The sequence below is a fragment of the Anabas testudineus genome, chromosome 6 (assembly GCF_900324465.2).
Source record: "Anabas testudineus chromosome 6, fAnaTes1.2, whole genome shotgun sequence".
NCBI lineage: Eukaryota > Metazoa > Chordata > Actinopteri > Anabantiformes > Anabantidae > Anabas > Anabas testudineus.
In genome coordinates this window covers 15,421,661-15,447,994 of record NC_046615.1, presented here as the reverse complement: position 1 = coordinate 15,447,994, position 26,334 = coordinate 15,421,661, and the positions used below count along the sequence as shown (strand labels likewise).

The 26,334-nt window shown below is 40.4% G+C and overlaps 5 protein-coding genes across 7 annotated transcripts; 2 read left to right on the top strand and 3 right to left on the bottom strand.

Moving 5' to 3' along the window:
• The first annotated feature begins 341 nt into the window (after positions 1–341).
• Positions 342–2,769, top strand: LOC113165618 (ubiquitin-associated protein 1-like). Its single transcript, XM_026365285.1, has 6 exons — positions 342–631; positions 710–851; positions 1,189–1,842; positions 1,939–2,109; positions 2,395–2,496; positions 2,583–2,769. Exons 1-6 carry the CDS (start codon positions 525–527, stop codon positions 2,715–2,717), a joined length of 1,311 nt encoding a protein of 436 aa, XP_026221070.1. The 5' UTR covers positions 342–524; the 3' UTR covers positions 2,718–2,769.
• A 78-nt stretch (positions 2,770–2,847) lies between these two features.
• LOC113165617 (protein regulator of cytokinesis 1-like) lies at positions 2,848–8,246 on the bottom strand. Of its 2 annotated transcripts, none has more exons than XM_026365284.1 (14): positions 8,013–8,246; positions 7,477–7,609; positions 7,265–7,387; positions 6,941–7,174; positions 6,678–6,848; positions 6,436–6,585; positions 6,164–6,311; positions 5,745–5,881; positions 5,557–5,652; positions 5,098–5,244; positions 4,905–5,012; positions 4,216–4,323; positions 3,959–4,065; positions 2,848–3,368 (listed from the first exon to the last, which is right to left on the bottom strand). In XM_026365284.1, exons 1-14 carry the CDS (start codon positions 8,021–8,023, stop codon positions 3,335–3,337), a joined length of 1,707 nt encoding a protein of 568 aa, XP_026221069.1. In that variant the 5' UTR covers positions 8,024–8,246; the 3' UTR covers positions 2,848–3,334. The 2 variants fall into 2 exon arrangements, with proteins under 2 accessions (XP_026221069.1, XP_026221068.1); XM_026365283.1 differs by having other exon boundaries at positions 3,892–4,065; positions 8,013–8,244.
• A 1,238-nt stretch (positions 8,247–9,484) lies between these two features.
• Positions 9,485–12,378, bottom strand: spi1a (Spi-1 proto-oncogene a). Its single transcript, XM_026364721.1, has 5 exons — positions 12,250–12,378; positions 11,722–11,815; positions 11,459–11,643; positions 10,141–10,306; positions 9,485–10,017 (listed from the first exon to the last, which is right to left on the bottom strand). Exons 1-5 carry the CDS (start codon positions 12,271–12,273, stop codon positions 9,707–9,709), a joined length of 780 nt encoding a protein of 259 aa, XP_026220506.1. The 5' UTR covers positions 12,274–12,378; the 3' UTR covers positions 9,485–9,706.
• A 1,588-nt stretch (positions 12,379–13,966) lies between these two features.
• On the top strand, positions 13,967–16,697 carry si:ch211-87j1.4 (transmembrane protein 178B). The gene is made up of 4 exons (XM_026364667.1): positions 13,967–14,369; positions 14,756–14,869; positions 14,969–15,106; positions 15,259–16,697. Exons 1-4 carry the CDS (start codon positions 13,967–13,969, stop codon positions 15,504–15,506), a joined length of 903 nt encoding a protein of 300 aa, XP_026220452.1. The 3' UTR covers positions 15,507–16,697.
• Positions 16,698–19,105: 2,408 nt separating this feature from the next.
• fibina (fin bud initiation factor a) lies at positions 19,106–22,249 on the bottom strand. Of its 2 annotated transcripts, XM_026364768.1 has the most exons (4): positions 21,532–22,249; positions 21,304–21,418; positions 20,895–20,981; positions 19,106–20,282 (listed from the first exon to the last, which is right to left on the bottom strand). In XM_026364768.1, the coding sequence occupies exon 4, from the start codon at positions 20,184–20,186 to the stop codon at positions 19,557–19,559; it is 630 nt and encodes a 209-aa protein (XP_026220553.1). In that variant the 5' UTR covers positions 20,187–20,282; positions 20,895–20,981; positions 21,304–21,418; positions 21,532–22,249; the 3' UTR covers positions 19,106–19,556. The 2 variants fall into 2 exon arrangements, with proteins under 2 accessions (XP_026220553.1, XP_026220554.1); XM_026364769.1 differs by lacking the exon at positions 21,304–21,418.
• Between the last annotated feature and the right edge of the window lie 4,085 nt (positions 22,250–26,334).

Genomic DNA, 26,334 nt, shown 5'->3' with positions numbered 1-26,334 from the left:
ATATAAATAAAATGTATATCTCTGTACAAAATTTAAATCGTCTTTGACCTTCAAACGTGTACGATTAAATGTTTTCCTGAATAGCAAATGAATGTGACAGACATCACACTGTTGTACTGCACTGTTACGATGTCACCTTTATGTAATCAGCTAATCTCTGGAAAGTCTCTTGCTGTTCCCGGTTTCCCGATACCTCAGCGTTTCCCTAATCCCCCTTCATGTCCACACAAATTCAACTGCACGGTCTGAAATCTGGCTTTGAATATGGAAGAGAAGCTGCAGTCACCTTAAAAAAATAAAAATTAGAAAATTGTTCACAATGTTTATGTTCAAGTATTTAATGTGAGGGTTTGCACTACAATTAATTGATTTCATACTTTCTTTTTTATATTTCTTTTATAACTGTTGACGGTTATGTATACATCCAAATACTCTGTTTGGACTGTACCTTTGCAGGTAGGGATCAACAGGTGCCTGAGATATTATTGGTAAACAACTCCTCAGATGACGTCCGAGGCTTAGTGATGAAGAGGTTTATCACTTGTGATGATGTGTGTGGATCAGTCATTTACTCCAAACGCCTGTCTGCGCTTCAGAGCGTTGTGGACTGTAAAGAAAATATCCTACAAAGGTAAGAATTCATAAAATGCAACAAAGAGCTCATTTATAACGGTTTACTTAGAAACTCTCTGTGGTTATTCTGTTGCAGGTTAGTTTTTGGTGGCACTATGAACATTCTTGAGGATGTCCCATTCCAGACTCCACTGGGTCCGTTGAAAGAAGACGTTCAGATGGTGACGGCTCCAGATGTCAACGTACCAGACTGCCGCCAGATTCTGCAAGAAACTGAGGTGACGCATCCTCAGAATGAACAGACATGTATTTCCTAAACTGAATGTCTTTGTGGTTTCTGCTAAATGAGTCCGACTTATTATTCATTCTCTCAATTATGCTTCAGTTACTGTTTTTAGTCCAATATCTCTAATTTAACTTCAGATTACTGAAGCAGAGCTTTTTTATATAACTATATTATATTTTTTTCAAACTTGTACAGGTTAAATAGTCTACAGAAACAATATGTACTATCGAGGTTGGTTCATTTAAAATTGTTCTTGTAGGTTTACTGTCACACTGTCGATCCTTACTGATGTGAGCTGTTTGTTGCTTTTTTTTTTCTTTTTACCACAGTATGCATTCAACCTAGAGAAACTGATTCTAAGTGGACAGCAGACAACTTGTCAGGCCCCATCGTGCCCCCCTTATTGGCTGATGTTCAGCAGCCCTCAGGAGAATCACAGGACCAATCGCAGGAGCACCGACCTCTGGGCTCTGAGCTTTCGGCCTCGCAGTCACAGCCTGAACTCTGCAGATACTCGCTGGCTGCCTCATCGCACTGTCAAATTCCTCATATCTGACTCTGAGGATGAGGACGGTTACTATGACGATAACGAATGCTCCTCCACTGAAGATGCACCTCACACCATTAAGAGCAGAGAGCGGCCCCGGAGCGCTGCACCCAAAGACCCACTCTCCAGAGTCAAAGACATGCACCGTGGTCCTTCTCCTCACCACTGTAAGCCCGACTCACCTGCGAGCCTCAGAAGACACAGATCTTCTCTACAAGACTTCAGACAACCTCTGCGAGCGCTGGAGCAGCAGAGGTCACAACAGGCCAGCCCCCTCCCCCAGGGGCAGAAGAATGGCAAGAAGAGGCAGCGGCCACTGGTGTCTGTGGGAAGAAAGTATTCTCAAAGCACACCATCTGCTGGTCCCTCTCCATCCAGTCTGCAGAAGCAACGACCCTCCTCTGCAGGGCCTGTCGTCAAAAACTGCAGGCAGAAGGTTTTTTTCCTGTCAATATCTTAAGAATATTTTAAATACCTGTATCACTGTTCTGCTTTTTCACAGCTCATGATGCTTGTCTGTTCTTGTGATCAGGCTTTGAGGACTGGCGGCCCTCGTGGTGTTTTCTTTGACTCAGCAGCAGAGCTGCTGTCAGCGCTCAGTCAGGAAGAGAGGGAGCTGCTTGACAATATCACAGAGAAGGGCTATGCTTTACACACAGCCATCCTGGCTCTGCAGAAAACCGGCTACCGCAGCCCAGACAAGGTAGATACTGCTTTGGTTGTTGAAGCCTAGTCAGTGCCTTATAAGCAGAGGTGATGTGTGTATAGGGCATTTTCCCCACCCTCCTTCACCCATCAGTACCATCTACAACCGTAGATGGTACTGATGGGTGATGCCCACAAATGAATACATTAATTTTTTATTAAATAGTATAAGAAAATACATTGTTCTCAAATGGTCAGTTTCTCAAAATGACTTTTTTTTAACTTTTACTAGAAAGTAAATGTGTTGTGTGTGATATATAATTATTTGTGCTTTAATGAACAGATCTTAAAATACCTGGTTGCCAGCGATCGTCTGTGTGAGCTGGGTTATGATGAAGCACAGGTGGAGGAGGCTTTGGAGATGTTTCAGAATTGTGAAAGCAAGGTGACTTATCAAAGTATACAAAAAGCTAATCCACAGATATACCTCTTAGGTTAACTTGACCTTTTAACTTTTTTTTTTAATTCCAGGCTGCTGAGTTTCTCCGCCTCCTGACTCAATTTAATGAGATGGGTTTCCAGCAAAGTGCAATCAAAGAAGTGTTGCTTGTTCACGAAAATCACCGTGAGAGAGCTCTTGAAGAGCTCATGACACGCATGGCTTAAACAAACCATCTTCCCAAAATGGAAAACTTAACAGATACTGCCTTCAGACTGTGCAGCTCAATGACAAGGGCTCGATAGAAAACATCCAGGTATTGTTAGAAAAGAAAAAGGGTACAATTAGTAAGGATGGTATTTTTCTTAAAAGTTTATTTACAGTTTCATTTAAAAGAAAATAGCTATGTAGTTTCTGAAGAGCAAAGTTAGCTGTCATTCCAGCTGGGGAAAGAAATTCACTGTGCACTGGTTGACTGCTACAGGACTAAAAGTAGTTCTCTAGACGTGTTTAACACCATTTTACTTAAAAAGGCTGTATTCTCAAAAAGCTACAACAGCCATGGTACATATACCATCAATTTGCAGAAAAAGGAAAAAACAAAAACCATACAGCAGAGAGAACTGCTCCAGCAGTTACCCTGAAACAGAATCTTACAAAAGCAAGTGTTCAGACAGATTAAAATATTTACATTTTTTTGTAGAAGTTTACATTAAAATTCTTTGTTCCCACTTGAAAAAAAAATAAAAAAGTTGGCTACTGCTGAGCTGAGCGACTCCCGAGCCAGAGCAGCTTCCTTTGAATCATCATTGATGACTGACGGTGGAATTCAGCACTGCTGTCTTCACATTCGATTTAGAAGCCTTCGAGAGGTCTCTCTGTAAAGACAGAAAATCAGTATGTAATAATAAAATGTCAAAGTCAAATAAACAAAACACTGTCAACATGTGAGTTTGGGTGAAATGTAGCAGTTTGTTTTTTTGTTCATATCACGACAACCAGATTTGAGAGCCATTGGTAGAAACTATAATCCAACAGAAAATTTATGGTATTATTTTAACAGATCAACAGCAGATCAGAACATTTTCACCATGTTCTGGTTGTAGGTCATGTTCATGACCTACTGTTGTAATTTAAATAAAGAATGTGGCATATGCATGAGAGCATGAATATATTGTCTATTGGTTGCTCCATTTGAAGATTCACTCAGACATACTAAAAGTTGTGAGTTGCAACAACGGTCACAAGAAAATTCTGTTCAGTTTCTATAATTTACGTTTACATGATGTCCAATGGGGTGATGGTTTTAGCCATAACTTAGATAAACTCTATAAAGCTACAAGCTTACACTTAACTGGACGCTTTGTAGTTAAGAACTAAAGAGGTAAAAATCACATTTACCGCAAATTCCGAATAGGAGCCAGCAATAGAGTTAAAGGTGAAGGTGTGATCTTGTGTATCCTGAGACCTTAATGTGCCACTTGGAGTGTTTCTGTTAAGGTGGGAGATGTTTTCTTTGTTTCGGTCTAGTGCACGTGGAGTCTTTCCATGTCCAGGGGTTCGCAGGCCAAGACCCTACAACAAAACCGACTAGAATGATGATGGGGTTCTTATTTTGCATTTTACTTGACTATAGGACAATAATGAGCATGTGGGGAAAAACAAGAAAAGGTGCATCGCATTAAACTAAACTGAAATGAGTGAAAATGGGAAAAAAAAAAATACCTTGCTGGCAGACAGAGGTGGTTTCTGGATGGAGGACTGGCACATGGTTCCACCAAGACCGGAACTAAGGAAGCTGTTAGGAGTGGAGATGGTCGAGGTGCCGTTGAGCTAAGTGGAGAGAAGCAGAAAGGAGGGTCAACTTTTTTTATTCACTCACAAGAATGGTCAGTGTCACTGTACTTGCATGTAACTCACACTTTTGTATGACACTCATTGACATAGTGCATTCTCTAGCCCCCCTACTGTCACGTAGGCCATGCTAATCTACCGTTTCAATTTATATTTTATCACATGTACTGCGTTACCCTAAACTTTATCTTAACCCTGAAATTGGCACTTTAAACACCATTCTCATTGTGAGGACAGGTAAAATAACCTCACTTTGTAAAAATATCCACAGTCCAGTGGTTAAAAATTCACACAATGATAGCCACACACGCGCACACAGTTAATCAGCGGCTGGTTAGTGTAGTGGTAACATCAAAGCCTCCCACATGGGAGACTGGGGTTCAAATCCCAGCTGTGTCCTACCTCCAGTAGGGGTCCTTAGGCAAGACCTCCTCACGCTGCCCTGCCTACCATTGTACCTTGTAATGACTTGTAAGTCGCTTTGGATAAAAGCGTCTGCTAAATGACTAAATGTAAAATGTAAAATGTAATCTACACACAAAACTGAAGCAGCATCTTACCTTTCTTACTTTTCCAGGAGTGGGAGTACCTACTATCCGCCTTTTGGATGGGGTTCTCATTGCTCCATATAACATCTCCTCCTGAATCTGCTTCGTTTTCTTCATTTGCTATTTCACACAAAGAAAGAATCATTCATTATATGATAATATTGACAAAAAACTCAAGTTTCAAGTTTTTGATTTAATAACGTACCCTTTCCAGTTTCTCCTTCTCCTTTTCAGTGTGGTGGTGATCCCACTGCTGCTGCACATACTCAAGAAATTTCTGTCCATTTACCAGGAACTCCTTGCCATGCTCCTGCTCCCAAACATCAATTTGGGCCTTCAGACACTTCTCAAGCTAGAACAAAGGAAAACTAATTTCATATTGTGTCCATGTTAATGGATTTTACAATGTGCACCACAATCAAGTGCACAGGAACTGCAGACTAAGAGAGTTGATGTTTTAATATCCCCACCTGATGGTTAAAACTGGTAATGCACCAACAGCTTCTCAGCCCTTCCACTCATCACATAGGGTTTGCTTGACCTCATTTGTTGTACAGTCAATCTAACTTGAATCCCTTATTAACAACTTCACTTTGAAGAAGATAACTGCTTTTTATATTTACTTAACAGACAAGAACTTACTGACCTTTAAATGTTTACTCACCTTAGGCAAACTTTTCTGCAGGTCAGTTCTCTGCTTCTCCTCTTTCAGAAGATTCCCACCTCTGTTGTTGAACCTTGAAGGGTCATTAGCCTTTTTCTTTTGGGATGAGAAGCACATTCATAACACATATTACCACACAGGTTTGTTTTAAATACTTCCACACTAAATGCACGTAGATGACTACTCACGTCAAGTTCCAAGTATAAGGTCCAGTTCTCCTGCCATTTTGTGACTCCCTCAAAGAGTTCTTTGTGGTCCTCGTGATACTTCTTCAGAGTTCGGACCTCGCCCTCGTGCAGGTTGAGAAGCTCTTCTGTGAAATCATCTGTCAAATGAAAACATACACTGAGAGAGCTGCAAATATATTACACCTATATCTTTGTATCCCATTTGACATTTTCTTATTTCTTTGACTATCATAACTGCCTGTTTATATATATCAACCTATTATTTATTTTATGTATTAACTTAATGTTTATTGTCTTAACAAAATATTCTGTGTATTTAACCATTTTGGCCTGTTATTATGTTACACTTGTAGAGCCAACACCAAGACAACTGCATATGATCAGTATATTGGTTAAGTGATTAAACAACAGCTGTTCACCATCATGATATGCAAGAAATGCCTGCTGCTGCTCCTGGCTGTAGAAGCATCTTTCCCACAAAAGGGCAATCTCATCTCTGATGGCCTCAATGACACTTTTCATGCTTTGCATTTTCAGAACCTCTAGACGATCGACCTCAGTCTGGAGCTAGAAACACAAAGTACACATTAATACGTCAACTTGCTATGGAAAGGTTATTGGTGGTAAAATAAGACACTACTGGGAAAATATATATTGTTAGTAAGGTATTTGACAACATAAGACTTCTTACTGCTTCAATGTTTCTCTTCTTTGACTTGACCATATGCTCAGAGAGTACTTCCCTCTCCTCTCGGGGAATCTGAAGTCTCTCCCACAGTTCCTGGATCTTAGTGCGCAAAGCTGAACAACGGAGTTCATTCTGAGCTTTGCGTTCTTGTAACTGGAAGAAAAACACACATCCATTTTAATATGATGCAATACTATAGTCAGTTCAAGCATTGGAATCATTTAGTTACAAATAATCAAAACTACCTGACTGAGGAGCAGCTTAATAGCAGCAATGTTGTCATCAGACAGACAAAAGGCCTCTTCATCTTCACACATCACGTCCGTCTCAAAACTGGTCTCAGGGGACTGCTCTAGGTCATCCATACATACAATGATCTCCTTCTTTATACTCACAAATTCATCGTGACGACGTTCCTGAAAGGACAATTACAATTAAGACATGTTAAAATCGAGAGTTTTACACAAAAAATAAAACGAGTAACAGAAATTAAGAACGTCAGTAACACCTTCTCCTTGGTCAGATCATCAAGGTAGGCATGATATGCCTCAAGTTGCTTCAGTGATGGGACTGAATCCTTTTCAATGCAAAAAGGGGTAGTACACATAATATCACACAGCTCACGGTCTTTGACAATGAGGCTTTTAAGCTCTTCCATCCTTTGCTTCTTGTGCTCCTTCATCATCTCCAGACGTGTGCGGCTGTTTTTCTCCATCTGCAACATGGTGCAGCCATCCTCTTCCTGTAGGAAAATACGGAAAGTTAAACAATACTTGGGAGCATTTACCCTCTGATGGTCTGATGGGGAACAATATCCTAAACATGACTGTACCTCAAAGAGGGGCAGCTGAAGTTCACTGCACATATTAGTTAGTTCTTTGCGACAGGACTCTATACTTTTCATCAATCTCTTCTTAAGCTCCTCTTCCTCAGCGATCATTAGGTCCAGCAAACCCTGCCACGGAGAAGAAAAATAAAAATGTCTGTTAGTTCTGTAAGATCACCAATGATACTTGAAGTTATTTAAACTGATCTGGGACTCACTTTAATGTGCTTGTGAACATCATTGGTTCTCTGGAGGCGCTGCTCCTCCGGAATCCCGATTTCTTCCCAAATATCCTGTAACCTGACGAGTGCTCTGTTGAGGTAGGCAACAGACTCGGCTGCGTGGACTTCACTGGAGAAAAAGCGTTCATTTATTAACATTAAAGTGAAATTTAGACTGTTAACTTAGAAAACTGTTTATTTGAAGCGCGTTAACGTAAGGTGCCACTGTCATTTCGTCCACTAAGCTAGCTAGCATTAGCTAGCTGCCTTCGCTTAATTGTGGAATTGGTTAAAATGTTATGCAATGCCAGCTTATGAGATTAACAGCCTCAACATAAAATTATTAACATTCACAATTACTCAATGAAACCCCTAAAGATAGCTTTTCTGTCTTAAAGGTGTGATACAAGCTAACGGCTAGCTTTATCTAAAATCAACAGGCTAACCAGGAAACAACTATGCTAACAGAATATAGCATTGTTAACGTAAACTATAAAAGGCTCCAGTAGTTATTAAAGTTGTTAAGTACTAACCTCACTCTCATGTTGCCAACGCAGACGGTTAAAATGTATTAAAAGCAGTCCTTCTTTTTACAGAAACAGGTTTTGCTGTGGTTCGTTTGTCGTCTCGACGCCGTTTGAAATTTGCACCGAAACAACGTCTGCGCTCTGATTGGCTGATTGAACTGACGTCACCGGATGTTGTTGTCGGGTCCTCCACGGGGGTGAAATCAGTCCAACCTGCTCCTGTATTGTTATTGTTGTTGTTGTTGTTGTCTGGATCTTATCGACGGAGCCGCTTAAGGGTCACGGCGGTGAGCTATTTTAGTTTTTCGTTATCTCTATCTCCAAAGCGACTTGTTCTGATAGTACAGCCCGTATCATGCAGTAGATCCCCGCTGGCTGTGCCCACAGAGAGTGGGTTCACCCTCAGCTGTGGCTGCTGAGCAGCAAGTATCACTGTAACTCTTTAGCTGGTGATTGTGACTGCTCCAGTTGTTATTGTTGTATTTGCTCAGTGTGAATAAACACTATATGAACCACTCAATAGAGTTACACAGAATGGCAGATCGCCTGCAGCTACAGTGAATAATGCACACACAGCTGGAGCTGATCCCACCTGTCCCTAGATGAAAGGTGGTGCACTATACAGGCTACTGTACACCACCTTTCTGCCTATAGCTCTGCTAAGTGATTCATATAGTTTTTATCCATAATGAGCTTATGTGGACAATCAGAAGCACAAAAACTGGAGCACTGCTACGACTACAGTCACAATCACCAGTTACATCCCAGCTGTAATTCTGCTGTTTATATCTCCTATTAACTAACTGTCTCCATCTCTCTGAGTTACAGCAATACTTGCTCCTCGGCAGCCACAGCTGAGGGTGAACCCACTCTCTGTGGCCACAGCCAGCGGGGATCTACTGCATGATACAGGCTTCACTATCAGAATGAGTCTTTATGGACCAGAGATAACACAAAAGTAGCTCTGGAAAGTTTTCACCGCCGTGACCCTTAAGCAGCTCCATACCTATCTTAAAGTAAGAATAAAAAATCAAAGTAATCTTGGATTGCATTAAAAGGCCTATCTGATAACTCTTTTACAGATGCAGCCATCTTTTTTTTTACGTTTATACTAAATTGACTTTAATTTAGGAAGATTTCCAATTAATCTGATTGATCTGATCAATACATTTTTGCTCAGAACAAGGACTGTGCTCCTTATCATGACCAATTTGCAAACACAAATAAAAAACCCTTTCACTGTTAATGTTTCTTCTAAAATTAAATTAAACTAAAACGTATCCTTTTGGGAATTTTACCTATAGTTAAACTATTAGTTATGACTGTAATGACATGTTTTACATTCAACTCACTCCGTTTTTTAAAGCCCATCTCTCTGTACTGGAAGATGCTTCTTTGTTTCTCTCCCTGTGAATTACCACACCATGTGCCCACATACACTGTGGATCAGTTTTATGCTCTTCTAAAGGCAGATTCAGAAATACAGAAAGAATGCACCACAACATTTATTTACATAATAAAGACAAAAAGGTCATGTAACTACATTTGAATGTGTTTTCATTTAGCCATTCCTGATCTTTAATCGTCCTTTAAGCCACAAACTTCAAACTGTGGCGAAAAGTTGCAAATCTACAGGCAACACACAATCTTGGCTATTTTAGTGACTTCAGCATAGCAAGAAACAACCTTTTTTACTCTCATCAGCGAGCATACTGACGTAAATAGAGGTTCCTCAGAACTTCCTCACTGAACTGGTAGGTTAGCTTCTTCTTTACTTTTTTAATTTCTCCAGTTTTGCCATAGTTCCTCAGAGCTCGAGCCATTTTTTGGTAGGTCATTTTTTTGCGGTTGCCCTTCTGAATACCCCAGTGGCTGGCCAGAGCTTCTTTGTGTTTTGTGGAGAACTGGAAGATGCCCTTATCCTGGTCCAGCCACCAGATACTGTCACTCATGTCACCGTTTCTTAGCAAGTCCAGGAGGAACTGGTACAGGCGGATTTTCTTCTTGTTATCTGGGTTGGAAATATGAGACTATTTAAGCTGTTTTGCCTCATACTTACCAGTTCAGTTTGCAATATGATTTTCTCTACATTGGGATGTAATGCCAATAGAAAATGTGCATTGGAAATACTCACTAGTGTCTTTTCTGAAGGAGTGGTCTCTGTGGTCTTCAAATTCATCCTCCCCTTCTGACACCTCAAGTGGGGGACTCACTCCTCTTTGTTCCTCCTCTGAGTAGTAATGGCCAGGCGAGGCAGAGGATGGATACGGGTAGCACAAGGAGGAGGTGTAAAATGGGATCTTTAGGAAATATTAGTCACAGGTTAGAACTATACAAAGAAAAGACAGAGCTGCATTTTTAAGAAATGTTTTGCGATTATTCATCATCTGACATTTTAGTTTATAAACTCTCATTGTACTAAAAGAGGAAGTAGCTCTGTCAAAATAGAGTTCAGTGCCCAGAGAGAACACGTGGTATATGTGACATTTCAGTGAAAATACCCCCGACTGTCCTCATCGTCTGCTGAATTTGTTGCGATGAAATGGCATTTTATTTAGATCACAAATGCTCTAAGTGCATGATGTTTTTGTCTAAGTAATTCCTATTATTATAATGTCCTGGTACTATGGTAAAAGCATGTATTCAATTGAAACACTTTATACAATATTCAGTTCTGGAGCATGTGTATTAAACACTTATGTATATTAAAATTAGAGCAAAAATGATTGGTTGATTGCTTTATAAGACAATAAATACAATGATATTAAGTGGCAACTGTTTTAATTCATTTATCATTTGTCTTTTTTGTGAAAAAAGCACCAAGCTTTGCACTTTCAGCATATTTATTGTCAACATTTGGTGATTTAATTTGTCTTATATGTTAAAAAACTGAAAATCTTTATGTGTCAGTTATGGATAATTTTCTGATAGTTATGAACAGAATCAGTCAGAAAATAATCAGCAGACTCAATTAGTAAGAAAGATACTTATCAGTATCAACCCCAAATAACAGTTTAATTATTTTCACTTAAATGGGAAGAAGCATACATCAAAATAATATAGCAAAATAACAAAGCTTTCTTAGAAGTAATCTGAAAATGAACAAAATGTCTTTTTATGCTTTGGCTTCTTTTCCTAATTCTGTTTTTAATCTGCAGTGGGTAAATCTCCCATCACTCAGGACATATATGAGTAATCTGACTTGTGTGACTCCCACAGTAATATTTGACAAGGGTTTTTTTCAGTGCAGAAATCACACCTGCTTGCGTCACAGCCAATTAAAAAAAAAAAACAACCCAAAAGCTTTTGGGTGCTTTAAAATGCTTTTGAATGGGAGTGTGCATTATTCTACTGAACATTCCCTTGTTTACTTGGATGTATATGATTTTTCAAACCCCATAATCAGAGATTGTGTCTTTGACATCATTGTTAATGTCTGTATGTGAACTTACCTGTGGTGACACAGAAAGAGGTGCGAGAGGAGGGTCCAGGTGAAGGGGCAGAGACTCGGTGCTGTAGCGGAACGGTTGTATCAGTTGTTGAGGAGACACAGACTGAAGCTCTGTGAGATGATTCACCGGTGAATTCTCAAAGTCTGATGCCTGGATACGCTCAGAGTGAAAGGCCCATCTGTGGTCTGAGGCAGGACAGACGTTTAAGCACTCATCCTAATTCATCATCTTGGCTCATAAACAACTGAATCCAAATGTTTTACCTTCGTAAATCTCCCCTACATTAGTGAGGTAGGGGTACAGCTCCGCAGGTGGTCGGTAATTCTCTGGCTCATTTGGAATAATTTCCTCTGAGGACTTTGGAGAGGGAAAAATAGATGTTATCACTGAGAGATTAAAAAGTACATAAAATATAACCATTAATTAGAAGAAATAGAATAAATAATAAAACAGACCCTCAAGGCAATTGGTAGGTTTTAGAGTATTTTAGGGGGTTACTTTCCCAAAATCAAAAAAACTAAACAAATACAAAAAAATGCCCTTATTAAACACATGAAACTCTGAAAGTAAGTTTTTACTCTTCATGTTAATAAATAAATAAAAAATCCTGATAAAAATAAATAAACTGAACGATTAGAATCACTTTTAAAGTTACACAGATCTCTTCTTCAAGTAATACAAACAGCTACATAAACGTAATAAAAATCACCTGGCTGTCACAGACTAAGACCACAGCAAAAAAAAAAAAAAGCTTCTGCAAAAGTCAAACACAAAACATTTAAAGCACTTACAGGTGATATAACATAGCTGTCCATTATATAAACAAGGCAGCATGAGAAGCTCGGTTCTTGAAGCTGGTATTTTTCTTGTTGCTTCACTGACAAACACGCAATGTCGCTGAGCACTGACTTCACCAGACAAATGGGAACTGAAAGTGAGAAATAAGCTGGAACTTATACGGTCTACATTCATATCATCTAATTATCAAATTCATAAGATCAGCTAGTTCCTGATGATCGAGTGTCATGCATGTGCCAGTGGTATTCACATACATTTCCTGCATCAATGCACAATAAGAGAGTAGATGACAAGAAATAACAGTATATCTGTAATTTTTCAAATGCTATTTATTAGAGTTTGGAAAAAGTAGTTCCAGCAGGTATCTGTGGTTTTTAAATTTTCACTATTTCCCACATGAAAAATGTGTTTTTGCATTAACATCTTGTAGAAGCACCTGAAAACTGCCTCGAAAATATTTGTGAACAAAGTCATGCTGTTAAAATAAACATTACTTGGTATCACACATAATGTTGTTCCCTTGTATGTTTCAACTTCCTCACTCATCAGTTCACTTGCTGCTCTGATGTGACCTAAGACCTAAATACAATTAGCCTACTGTTATTTAACTTAAGTCTTCATCCATAATTAGACAAACCCGGCTTTCCTAAAGTTCCTTCTGCAGGAACATTTCACTTACTCATTCTCTCACTTTTAATCACAACAAAATGTTGTGAAGCACGATATATTCATGTAGGAATTTTTTATCAGTTACTGCACACAGGAGCCGAAACCAAAAGTGAAGTTTGGATTTAGGGTTGTTCCTCTTTAGTTTGACATTATGGTTTAAATTGAGGAAGTACTGACCATGAGAATGAAACCAGAGAATACATGACTGAAATGTCGGGAGCTGTTACCCTGTCCCCTGCTTGTGCTGTAACATTTTCCCCTCAAAAAAGCGTGGAATAAAAGTGTGACACAAAGACAGATCTACCACAACGACAAGCTCCTTTACAGAGATTGTTGACGTGACTACTTATAACAACTAATACTTAGATGCTGTGATAGAGGTTTGACAAAAACAAAGATTTTTCACAAATGAACCGGACAGTGTTGTTAATGTGGGACCCTGTTTGGATGGAAAGTTACAGAGACAATCTGTTGGATGTGAAGAAACAGTTTCCTGTTCAGCAGACAGAGAAAATGAGGCCCTGTGTGGGGAGTAATCTGCTGTATCTTTTGTGTTTCATAACTGAGGACTTTAGACAACCACAGGAGAGGAGACCCAGGGGGTGGTCTATTAAAAACCTGAGGGTGCTACTTGCTCTGGGAAGCAACTTTAAGAAACTTTGGAAATGTCTTTCTACAGCTCATGAAGACCTGGGGCCCAGTTGTGCTCTCAAATATTTGCTCTGTCTCCATCTACTGGAAAGGAAATGTTAAACTGACCAGTAGGGTATCTAGGCTAGACTGAGTTCTGAGGCATAGGGGAGACACAACCAAAATAGCTGATCGAGGCCCAAATTTATTTATCCACCGCCTGCGAATTTATTTTTCTTGGCTAAAGTTGATAAATCAAAGAAATGAGGGTTTTGGGGGGTGGATCAGCATTTCGGATTTCAATGTACTGCTGAATTTCCTCCTCAGCTCAGATACTGACAACAGCAGCCAGGAGCGGAGTCCTGCTGTCCCGTGAATTATCACGGCACCAAGGCGAAATACGCATGGAACATGGCTGCTATGAGGACTTTAACCGTGGCAGGGCTGTTTTTGGCTTTTTGCGCTATGGGACTGATTGCAATAGCGATAAGCACCGATAACTGGTACGAGACTGACGCGAGGAGGCACCGGGAGCGCTGCAAGAATTATTCAAACAAAAGAAACGATCCCGGCTACATCTACATCTCCAACAACAACCTCCCGCTACGCATGTTGCCCAAGGAGAAAAATGTGGAGAGGAAAGGCTCCAGTGTCAGCGGCGAAATGTTGCTGCGGGCCAAGCGGCACTTCTTGCCTCCTGCCCCGGCCATGGAGTCCCTCTGCAGTCGGCAATTCAACTCCACCATTACCGGACTGTGGAGAAAGTGTCACCGAGAGGGATTTGACTTGGAGACAGAGGATCTGATCTTTAAAGGTTTGATTTGGGTCGTCGTATTTGGTGTTACATTGTGATTTGTAGTTTGGGAGACGCTGTGTGTAAACACTTTGTGCGCTATCCAAGGTGCTGATGCTGCGCACGGACCCTCGAGGCCTACGCAGTATAACACAGAGTACAGTTACCATACAGTCGACGTGCTGTGTTATTTTTCCAGCACAAAAGGGCAAGCTGTAGTAACAGAATCCTCGAGATGCGTACAATAAGCTACTCTACAATGGTGTGGGTGGATGGGGTGGGTGGTGGTGGAAGGGGGTTGGGTGCTTTTTTTTGGGAGGTGGCGGCAGCACAGAGCCTTGTGATATCCTCTTCATCTCATCTCAGATGCTTATGCGTGATCTTTTTTGTGTTGTTTACATCCTCAGGATTGGTTCCGCGCTGTGCACCAATAAAATACTACTACTCATCATCTGCGCTCCCCAGAAACCTGCCAGTCAATCTGACGAAGACGATAAGGCAGGATGAGTGGCATGCGCTTCGTGAGTTCCCAAAATGCCTTTTCATAATCTGATGAATTTATTATAGAGAAACTTGGCATCGCTCCAACAAGCACAACCGCCTCTCTTGTGACGTTGCAGACCTCCAGAGGATGACTGCCAGCTTCATAGGCATGGCCATATCCATCATCCTGTTCGGCTGGATCATAGGCGTGCTGGGCTGCTGTAGGGAGCATGATCTGATGCAGTATGTCGCTGGACTCCTTTTCCTCATGGGAGGTGAGATGTAACATACATGAAGAGCACTACCCCGAGTGGCCACAGAGGGGCAGTAAGGTCATTGTTGGTGAGAGGGTGGTGAAATGATGCATGAGAGGAGATGAAATAGCTTTGCTGCTGTGTCTGACTTGGTTTTTCTTCCTCTCTGACAGGGACATGCTGCATAATCTCCCTTTGCACATGTGTGGCCGGGATCAACTTTGAATTGTCCCGCTATCCCCGCTACATGTTTGGCATACCAGAGGACATCAGTCATGGTTATGGCTGGTCCATGTTCTGCGCATGGGGAGGACTGGGCCTTACCTTGCTGGCTGGTTTCTTGTGTACACTGGCTCCTTCTCTCTACCCTCCACAGACCCCGGTGGTGCACAAGCCCAGGCAGGAGAACGGCTGTGTGTGACAGGGTGCTGCACATCTAACAGACACCTGTCTCATCCTGAAACAGTGATGAGCCCTGTACCAGAGACAGTTTTACCCAGGGACTCGGAGCAGAGAGAGGCTTCACACAGCTTGGCACGCAGAAAGCAAAGGACACTGGCCGTCGCACACATGAACATGAACAAGAGGTGACATTTGACTGAAGACGATTTCAGTTACTCTGGTGCTTTTATTCTGTCCCTCTTTATGAATGAACTGTTAGTGTTATTGCTTGCTCTTCAAGAGGAGAATAGTTATACAAAAATTTCTTCCAGTAAAATCTGCTAGTTTGAGAAGTAAAAAAAAAAAGAAACTGGCAGAAGATCAATAGCACAACTTCAAAATCTGCTGAAGATTTCATTCTGGATGTGTACTATCACATTTCAAAGGGAAACTGTGTATCATTATGTACCCATTCAAAACAAGATACTGTATGTACATGTACTTTTTGAATTGTATGTATGCAGATGCATTTGTGTTTATCCAAGTATGTGCATTAAGAGCAAACTGTGTTTGAGGGAAATGTTTGTTGTTCTTGAAGTCTTACTCCCATCGAAATATTTTTGAAAAATAAAGCAGTCATGCAAAACTACTTTCCCCTGTTTACACAAAGAACAGACGTCGTATAAACTTCTCTGAGTTTGTTTTATGCCTTGGATTATGACATGAACTCACTGGTATGTCAGCGAGCTAATGGAGTGAAAACCTTTACAGCATTGTGTTTAAACAGCAGCTGTTTGTGTCAGCGACAGTCGTTTGCAGGCGCCTGTTTTATTCAGCCACTTCTGAACATTTTAATGTGCAAATGTCAGCGGCCAAAAGCTGAGTCAGTGACCGAAACCAAGCGACAAAACTCACAAAAATAAAAACAGGAAAACTGAAGTAATTGTGTGCTGTGTATTCAAGAGAAATAAAACCTCATTTTCAAAGCACCAGTGAAACGTTTGGCAGAACTTCTTCCAGTTAAGCACATTCAAATCCCTCTGATCACACACTTTGAATATACCGACTTGTGTTATGATTGATTACGTTAAATCGTTTTTTCATGAACAACATACCAGCCACTCCGCGCTTTAATTACTTTCCCACAGCTTTGATGAGAAATTAAATCTTTCTGACGTCTAGTTCAAATGCCGGCCTCACTCACATCCTCAAGTTTCCCTGCTGCTCAACATCTTCTCTCTATCCTCTCTTCGCTTAAATCATGTTAAGCTTCTTCATGTTGTGTTATTAAATGCATTCAATTCAGTCTTGGAATATAAAATTAAACTCTTGTTTTTGAATAGTACTCTTTAATGACTTACACAAACTACAGAGTTTGTTTTATGACTAATTAAAGTATCAATACTACACTAGAATAACTTATTAAATTTGAAATATTATTATTTTATATGTAATAAAAATATCACAAAACACATGGATTTGTCATCATTGCAATAAAATGTAAGTATACTGGGTACTCCACATATTCCAGGCTAGTTTAAAGTCTAGCATCACATTTCATGAAGGTTTGTGTCATGTAAAAGCTACTGAGCAAAGTGACTAATAGCTACATAATATAGTAAAGTAAAATGTACATATTTAACCTGAAATATAGAATAGTAAAAATAAATATGAATGCAGTAAAAACTAATAGTAATTCCATTTTATTATACTACTTTATACTTATACTGGCAAACTCACTCCTCTGAATTTATCTGACTGATACGTTAAATAATCAACTAATTAATGATGATGTGTTATTTTAAATAAAGTTATCCAGCATTATCTAAAGCTCTCAAGTATTACTGATTTTACTAAAGTAAAAGCTAATAATAATAAGTAATAGTAGTAACAACTTACATGTATACAAATACATATTTTTGTCTCAGTGACATGTTAAAGTTTCATTGATAGAGAACTGAGAATCTGAATAAAATGATCTTAACTCAGCTTCAAAAAGCTTGGACACATGACACATGATTAAACTAGTAAGACAAGTTATTAGTGATTAAAAACTATGTTCTGAGCATTATTCTTGTTGATTCAAATATTAACAATGATCAGTTTCCCTTTCCTCAAACAAGAATTGAAAATATTTTAATGGTAGTTTTAATGAATGCTATTAGAAGTGGTGGCAGCTAAAGTAAAGTATTTATTGCAGTGATAAGAAGAGTAGAACTAGAAGCTGTTCTATTCAAATATCTCTCGTCTTTCTAATAACAGCTCTACAGAAGCCTGTGGCTTTGTGCTCTGCACAGAGAGAGATCTCCGTGTTGTCGGGTCAACTCCGGTCTGCATTCCTGACCCTTCTTTGTTTGTCCTTAAATATGTCAGAGAGGAAAATGCATTTTTCTAACAGCAGGCTCAACACTCTGACCTTCCTGCTCCTGAACACCAAGAGTCTGATACTATTCGACTGAGAAATATTTTCTATAGGTGGAATTAATGCTCTGAGCCAACATGAACAAATTAAGATTAGTGGGTTGCATAAGAGAGGTTTCGTGGCATGCTCTAACTTTCCTTACAGTACACGGTGGAAATTTGAACCAAATCTTTTAATCAAGTCTTGCGATCCCTGAGCAGAGGCCTTGGAAATTAGGAGCCATATAGGCATATAGGGTTTCTCTGCACATGGCGCTCCTGCAGTTCGGGGTTTTTGACAGGGTTGGCCTGTACTGTGCTAAACTACAGAAAGTTGTTTTTAAAAAGGGGTCCCCTCAGGGGGAGCCGGACTGTGAGGAAATCCAGACAGAGGAAATCACACCCAGTTGCGCCCATGGCAGCACATCTGGCTCCCTCATATCTACAGAGACAATATGCCTGAAAAAGTGGGCACGCAAGTAGCAGTGACTTCAAGGTTTGTTTAGATGTTCACTTAAAAAAAAGGTTTTAAACAGTAGTTAAAGACAGAGAATTCACAGATTACTACCAAATGTATTTATCTAATTAAATTCAAGATGCTGGAAATTAAAACAGCCTGACAGTAGTTTTTTTTTTTTTTTCCTTGTGTGTGACCCCGGAGGGCAGAGTTAATGACTTCCAGGAATTCAGTAATACTTTTCTCCCATGAGATTTAAAATTAGATGTATGTCAAACCTTTTGACAACGATCCACACAAGCTGTACCACAGATCCAGATGAGTAAAATGACATCATCCAAAACCAGCTCTGAGCACCAACGCTATGTTTCATATCAACCACAAACTTCGTAGACTGTGTCAGACAAAAGAATAGATAATGACGACACTGGCCGCATTCGGACAAACATATTTCATAGTTGAGCAGATGACTTCCAGATGGAAGTGGGAGGCAGTGACAGACTCCAGACACCAGTTTACCAGGGCCACTTGAAGGGACAATAAAGTCTGCCACTTGTGGTGCCAAGCTGCCAACAACAAACATGGTTACGTAAAGTCATGACATGGGAGCGCGGTCACTTTCCACTGCTGAAAATCAAATATTCAGATTTCAAAGGTTTTGTGTTTGTGTGAAAAACCTCAAGCTTCAAAGAATGGATGTGGTTTTACAATTCACTGCTGTGCAACTACTGTACAACAAAAAAAAAAGGAATTAAAATGAAATCAAAAGGAGAATTAGCACATGTGATGAATATTAGGTATTTATTTGTTATCAGTTATAATCACCCCAAACTGTACACATCATAATGTAAACCATTCAGACAAAACAAACATGGATGTTTTATTGATCCAGAAGCCACTGAATCCAACCAAAGTGCTTTTACTTTCATATTTTCTCTCTACTGGATGAAATTCTTGCCCAGAAGTGGCACCGAGGGCTCCTCGCAGACATAAATTATGTTCACATTTCCCTTTTCCCCCCTGACTCTGAGGAATGTGTTGATGTTTTTGTTTGAGCTCCCTGTAATGACATCGTTCCAAGGAATGGGGAAAACCAAAGGTCAGAGATATTCAGATACTTCAGAAGGATATTCATAAGCCACAATGAACTTTCCAGTCGTTTGTTGAACTGGAGGCTCCTTTGTGCGCCCGTCTCCGTCTCACACACACTCACACTAAGCAGCATTATCCCCACTATGACCCAACATTAAGATACTCAGTCTTCAGGCGGCTCAGTCTTGTCCCATGGCTGCGAATAATGAGCGACAGCAGCTCGTGTCTGTCTTTAAGTCCCAGAGAGATGTCCGTCGTTTCCCTGAGCGCGCCCCGGATGTCGCTCACTTGTTTCACCACATAGCCGTTCAGCTGCTGCTCCTCTCTCAGCTCCGTCTCTTGACTTTGTTTAAACTTCACTTCCAGCTCCAGCAGAGATTTGTCTACGTTAGAAAAAGCCTCGCTGATCTGGGAGATCTCCCGCTGAAGGAACTTGCCGTAGCTGTCCTCTCCGTCCAGGTCGTGCGCTACCGTCCGGTCGATGCTCTCCAGCAGCCGCGCCGCGTCCTCCGCCTGCATCTTGGTGATGATGAAGTCGTCCCGCACCACGGAGTCGCCCTCGTCAGAGGCCCCGCATGGATACACATCCGAGAATTTAAACAGCATCTGGCACACTTCCGGGTCCTCAGTCGCGTCGTAATCTCCGTCGGGGACAAAGAAGTGATGAAAAGTGCCATTGGAGATCTCCGGCTGGAGGGGCCCGCTGTACACTGCCGAGCAACATGGCAAAGAAGCGACTATGATGAGCAGCAGTGGGACGGGATCCATCATGCACCTCCTCTCGCTCTTTGGCGAACAGCATCTGGACTGGCATCGGGATCCAGCGCACGGTTTTCACCCCGACTCATGTTACACAGCCCCCGTCACCTAAAAGGCGCAGACTGCCTGTTAAAGTGAAGAGGGCCCCTGGTGGCCCCTGGCTACTACAACCACACAGTGTCAGTGCAGAGTCAAGAGGCAGACTTGCAACAAAGGTCACACCAAACAATACAAGAGCTGCACACAGTGTTATACTGTATTTACAGTTTATTAGAGCAGCGGTTGTAGACTATATTATTATTATTATTATTATTATTATTATTATTATTATTATTATTATTAATCATTATACATACATTCAAAATAGTTATTGTTGGACACATACATTTGATAGATTAGTAGCAAACAATATAAACTGATGATGGTTAGACCTGGTTCTAAGTGGACCAGTAATAATTTGTCATCTAATCACAATTCAAAACAAAACAGAAACTATCACTGACCTGATCGAATTATTATTATTATTATTATTATTATTATTATTATTATTATTATTATTATTATTATTATGTTTGCCACATTTGTCAGACTTATTTTCTATTATTTTCATTGGCATACTCCAAAGAAATACTTCACATAGACCATATACATACACACAAATACACTAAAGAGGGATAACGACCTCATTTAAAACATCAATGCATGGACACAATATCCTACCTGTCTCCACAGCAGTCAGGTCTGACAGCAGCACTGATGACAGACTGTCAAAGGCAGCTTTCAAGAAACTATAGCTCCAAATTGATGCTGTCAAAATAAAAGGAAATCTGTTAGTTTCAACTCAAAGTGACCTTTAAAGTTGAAGGTTCACAATAAAAGGAGAAGGATTTCAAATACTCTATACACATTAAGTAAATGATAGATTTAATAAGTCTTGAAAGAGAATATCAGTTCATATTTCTATTGGATTAGGAGAGTGTGAGAGTGTAATTAGATCTCACTCTGTTGGTTTCAGTCAGGTGAATGCATTACTGGAGGGTCCCCTGGGCTACTGCACATCCTGTCTCAGATAATTAAATCATCACAGGGTGGTCTCAGATACGGCTCTCAGAGCGTCAGCAATACTCACACAAACTGGAAACATATGGCGAGTTGTAAACGCAGGGATGGAAATGTCTGGTTTTTCTCCTTTGTTTGAATCATCCATTCATGTTTCATAGATTTTTTTGGCCACAGCAGGGAGGCTGTGTTTTTGTTGTTATGCGACATGATGAAAATATGTGAATCATTCATCAGCATCACAGAACAAATTGTAAAATACAAAAATGTGGCGTGCATGTTCCTTCTCTCATCTTACCTGCTTTAGAACAAGCAGAAAGAGGCGGCACGACAAAGGAAAGGGTTATGCTGTCAAAATGTCAGAAAGAGGTGTTGGTGAAGAGTCTCGGTCATCTAGTTGAAATTATCTGGAAGCTGAAAACTTCCAGGCCAGAAAGAGGTGAAAGGAAAGAGATTGTGACAAAAGACAGAATTAAAAAAAAGTAAACAAGGTCGGACCACTTCACGTAAGCGAAAATCTGTCCGCAAACCAGAGCTGGAGGGCAGATATTGAGAAGTATGAGAGCTGATGAGGTAATTGGGAGCAGGTGTTTGAAAGGAGGCAGCACTTTAGAGGTAACTGCTTAACAAGGAGAGTATGGATTTTTTTTTTTTATTTTACAAAGTGGTGTGAACATGTTTTGTCTTTTTATAGCAGGAACAGCACAGGTGTTAGGAAATCTGCCAACAGTGGCTCTCTTTTATTGAAATATTTTGATAGACCACATCAGTGAGCTGGCGTTCAACTGTGGTACAGGATTCAAAATTTAAATGGAGTACTTACACTAAAATACCTGTTGTAAAATCTGAAATGAGCCGAGAGGTTAGTGAATGGATAAACTCAATGACTCACTCCAGATTCGGTTCCTTTTCCCTACTTCAAACCACAATTTTCCCAGTGTGCTGCTGATTTGCAGGAAGCATGCGGAATAAACAACGGTGGAGTAAACGATTATTGTTTTCCATGTGGCTCTCAGCTGACTTTCCATAGCTACCTAAAAGAGAGACTGCACAAGCCTCTATCAAGGCTTTTTTAAAGCGACGATGAGCAGAACATGTTGATCTAGTGAACATGTTAGGAAACAGCTGCTTGTAAATCCAGCTTACAATAACTACTCTACTACGGCTGTTAAAAGAATCTAAATGTTCAACAACTACTTGTTAACAGTGTCTGTCTGAACACGTGGGTTTAACAGAGCTTTATTTAACTAAAGAAAGTTAAAACTGAAGAGGAGCCGGGTTTATCACCATGAACAGCCTCTTTGACAATGCACACAACATTTGATCTATTGTTTATAAAGAAATATTGTTTATTGCTGCTTTTAGAGAGGTTGTGACTCTCTATGTGATGCAGGAAAGAGATATTGCATTTGTTTTTAGCGTCTGACTCAACAGTAATCATGGGGGTTTCTAAATGGGTCAGCAAGGGCTCAACAGTGTAAAAAAAACAAACAAGAAAAGTCAAATCATGTCATCTATAGCACAACAGTACAGTCAAAGTATTCAGTATGAAGATGTGGAAATATGTAGTTACATGTGTTCTGTACGTACCTTTTAACACCAGAGCAGAGCCTCTGGAAATAAAGAGTTTGTTTGAAGTCCACATTTTTATTGTTGCACACACTACTGGATAAAGCACACAGGCAAAGACAGCTTGAGGCTTCCCAGCATGCAGGCTTTCTGTGTTTCTTCATAAGTCACACACCTGAATAAATACAGTGTCTCTCAACATAAACAATGATGGAGTAAACTGGCCAGTTTGCCGATGCGGAGCGAGATACTGCCGTACAAAGCTGCCTGAAAACAGATGTAACAACAAAAAACGATTTAGAAGAATTGGGAGGGTTGATCCTCTACTGTGTGATGTTGAGCCGCTGTGTTTGTGTGTTTGTGTGTGTACACAGAGGCACGAGGGCTGTAGGCTGCACAGATGCCTTTCAGATGGTGATGATGAGTTTGCTCTGAGTGCTGATCTGAAGGAACAGGAGGGTCGAGGGCCTGCCGGTCGTGTGGGAGGCTGCAGAGACTGACTCACAGTCTCAGTGATACTTAATGACCTCATAGTCATGGTTTTTCCTAGTCACATTTTTCATACATTCTTTTTATTTTTATTGTAAAACTGGATACAGAGGGAACCTCAAAATCTAGTAGTATTTAAGGAGTGAGGGATTCTGACAGATGAGGTCCCAGGAGGACTCTGGGAACTGGAGCCAGTGATGGCAAGATGGCGGACGCCGGTTTGGTGTTAGAAGGATGCCGCTGGAGAGAAAGTGTCAGGCGGAGCAAGGAGAGCACAAAGTAACAACCAAAAAACCAAACAGGTCCGAGATGATTGAGAGAGCTGAGTCCAGTGAGGTAGAGCACAAGGTCCGAAACACAAAAAGGCGACAACCAAGTCTCTCAATGGGTCAAGACAGAGGCCAGGTGCAGGGTGAAAACCAGTTCAAAAAACACAAGGCTAGAATCAGGGCAAATAAAAACAAAGGCTGGAAAGCAGAACACGGAAGAATGAACTGGAGGAAGTTTAAAAAGGGACAAGGCGGTGAAAATAATTAGGGATTAATTCAATAAAGCTGGACACAGTAAGGACAGGGAAGTGTTTGTGTGTACACAGAGGCCTCAGGGCTGTAGGCTGGACAGATGCTTTTCAGATGGTGATGATGAGTTTGCCCTGAGTGCTGATCTGAAGGAACAGGAGGGTCGAGGGCCTGTGGGTCGTGTGGGAGGCTGCAGAGACTGACTCACAGTCTCAGTGATCTCATAGTCATGGTTTTTCATAGTCACATTTTTCATAAATTTTTAAAAGAGCTTAAAGATATATTTAAATTGTGAATCTGAATACACACTCACACTCATTTTTGCTCTTCCTACGTCTACAAACAGCTGCATGTGTAATGGTTTAGTTTGTGTGGACCTGATTAAAATGCCAAAACCGGAAAGTAAAGGTAACAAGGTTTACTGTTACACAAAGGCTGAATAATTGATGATGAGGTGAGGAGAGGGCCAGGTGAGAAGCGTGATCACAGACACGGAGAATTGTTCTGATGATTGACCAATTACGTTGCGGGTGAGTGTTTGAGGAGTGAGGGATTCTGGGAAATGAGGTTCCAGAAGAGAAGATGGTGGAAACCAGGAGGACTCTGGGAACTGGAGTCTGAGATGGCAAGATGGGGGACGCCAGTTTGGCGGTAGTAGGATGCCGTCGCAGAGAAAGTGTCAGGAAGATCATGACATTTTCATAAGCCTGTGTTTAAAAGCAAGAAGGTCACAAACCTCCTGGAAAATAGGAGAATTAAATAATGGATTCACAGGAAATAATCAACTACAATTACAATTACAGGTTCCTGTAATAGGAATTCTTAGGTACATCAACATCTATATGATTCATTTAATATTCATATTACAACTAGTAATGATAAAAGCAATAGCTGTGATGATAATTAAAGTTTTATCTGTAGGCAATGTAGCATTAGTAGAATGAATCAAACTGACGCTGGCTCAGTAGTTTCCTGATGCTGCAGGAGGTTTGATAGCAGGTTTTGCCTTGACCCCGTGTAGAGGTGTCAGTTCCTTCATCCATCCAGCTCTATAAAGTAATTTCAGGTTGCTGCTCCTCAGTGCAGGAGGCTTTACTCAGGTCAGCTCATCTGTCAAGGCTGTTACTTCATATCTGAAGCTTACCCCTCTCTCACCCACATACCACAGGCACTTTACCACCTCACCAGCTGCTGTGCAAAATACAGGACATACAAAATACTTAACTTCATGTGCTTTTTATTGCTTGAAATGCCTCAGATGCATCCTCAGAAATGTCATTATTTTGGAGGCAATGATCCTGAACCTAAATAAAATATGGCTTAGGGTTCCAGTAAAATATAAGAATTTTAGAATAATGATTAAATCTTCCTTTTCCTGCTCTTTATAATTTCTGGTTGAACTGCTGGGGGCCACATGTTTAAAAATTCATCTCAGATGAACCTCAGATAATGTATTGTAAGAGGTGTCAGTGAAGACATAAATACAAAGATTTGATAAGAAATATAATGAAAGCCTGTGAGAAGTGATGCATTTGGCGTAGTACTCAAAGACTTGTCCACATGGTAGCATCTCTGAAAAGCTGGAGCGCAGTGGTGCCTTGCGCTTCTGTACATGTCAACATGCTAACATGCTCATAATAACAATGTAGGTATAATATTTACTATTTTAGTTCAGCATGTTAGAGTATTAAGAAAGTATGACTAGAAAACCAACATACTGAATATAACATTTTAACCTGATGACGAGATGGAAAATTAGGACTGCACAGGAAAAGGGGATCAACAACCTTTTGAACGTCTGTACAAAATGAAAAAATGAAAAAAATGAAAAAAACATTGGTACATACATTTTGTCATGCTTGTAAAAAGAGATGGTTTCCAACTGCAGGTCAAAATATAAAGAATACCCAAAGAACAAATGTAAAAATACCTGACTGCTATAATGAGGAGGTCAGTGTTTCCTGTGACTCCTTTGTCCCCTGCTGGCCATCCTTGGCTCCCTGCCCTGTTAATAAAACAGTGCAGTTGGATTTATGGCCAGTCTACATCAGTCACCTGGAGATGCTCGCAAAGACCAAGAGCTAATGTCAGCAGTTTGTACGACAGTGAGAGTGGTTAAAATCACTGATATATGAGCCTGTGGTTGGAATTATTTCTGCTCTGGAAAACTGCTCTTAACAAAATGTGAATAACTCTGCTTCTGTTTTATTGGCACACTGATGGGAAGTTGGGTGCCATACAGAAAACCCACAGCTGTTGCACCTATGTGCAGCTGAGCTGAAGAATACGTTATGTGCTGAACCAGAGCATCTTTATTTTTGCTGCTTCCGCATTGCTGCATAACTAGACCCTGCTTAACATGTGTTGAATCTCTATTTTCTGTCCAATGTTCGGATGCCTTTTCAGTAAAGGACCTTGAATACTGTTCTTTTACTTTTTTATGCAGTATTTGTTACATCGCTGCAACACCTTTAGTAAAAATTAAAAGAAATATGCCAGTGTGCAAGAATATGAAGGACCCAAAG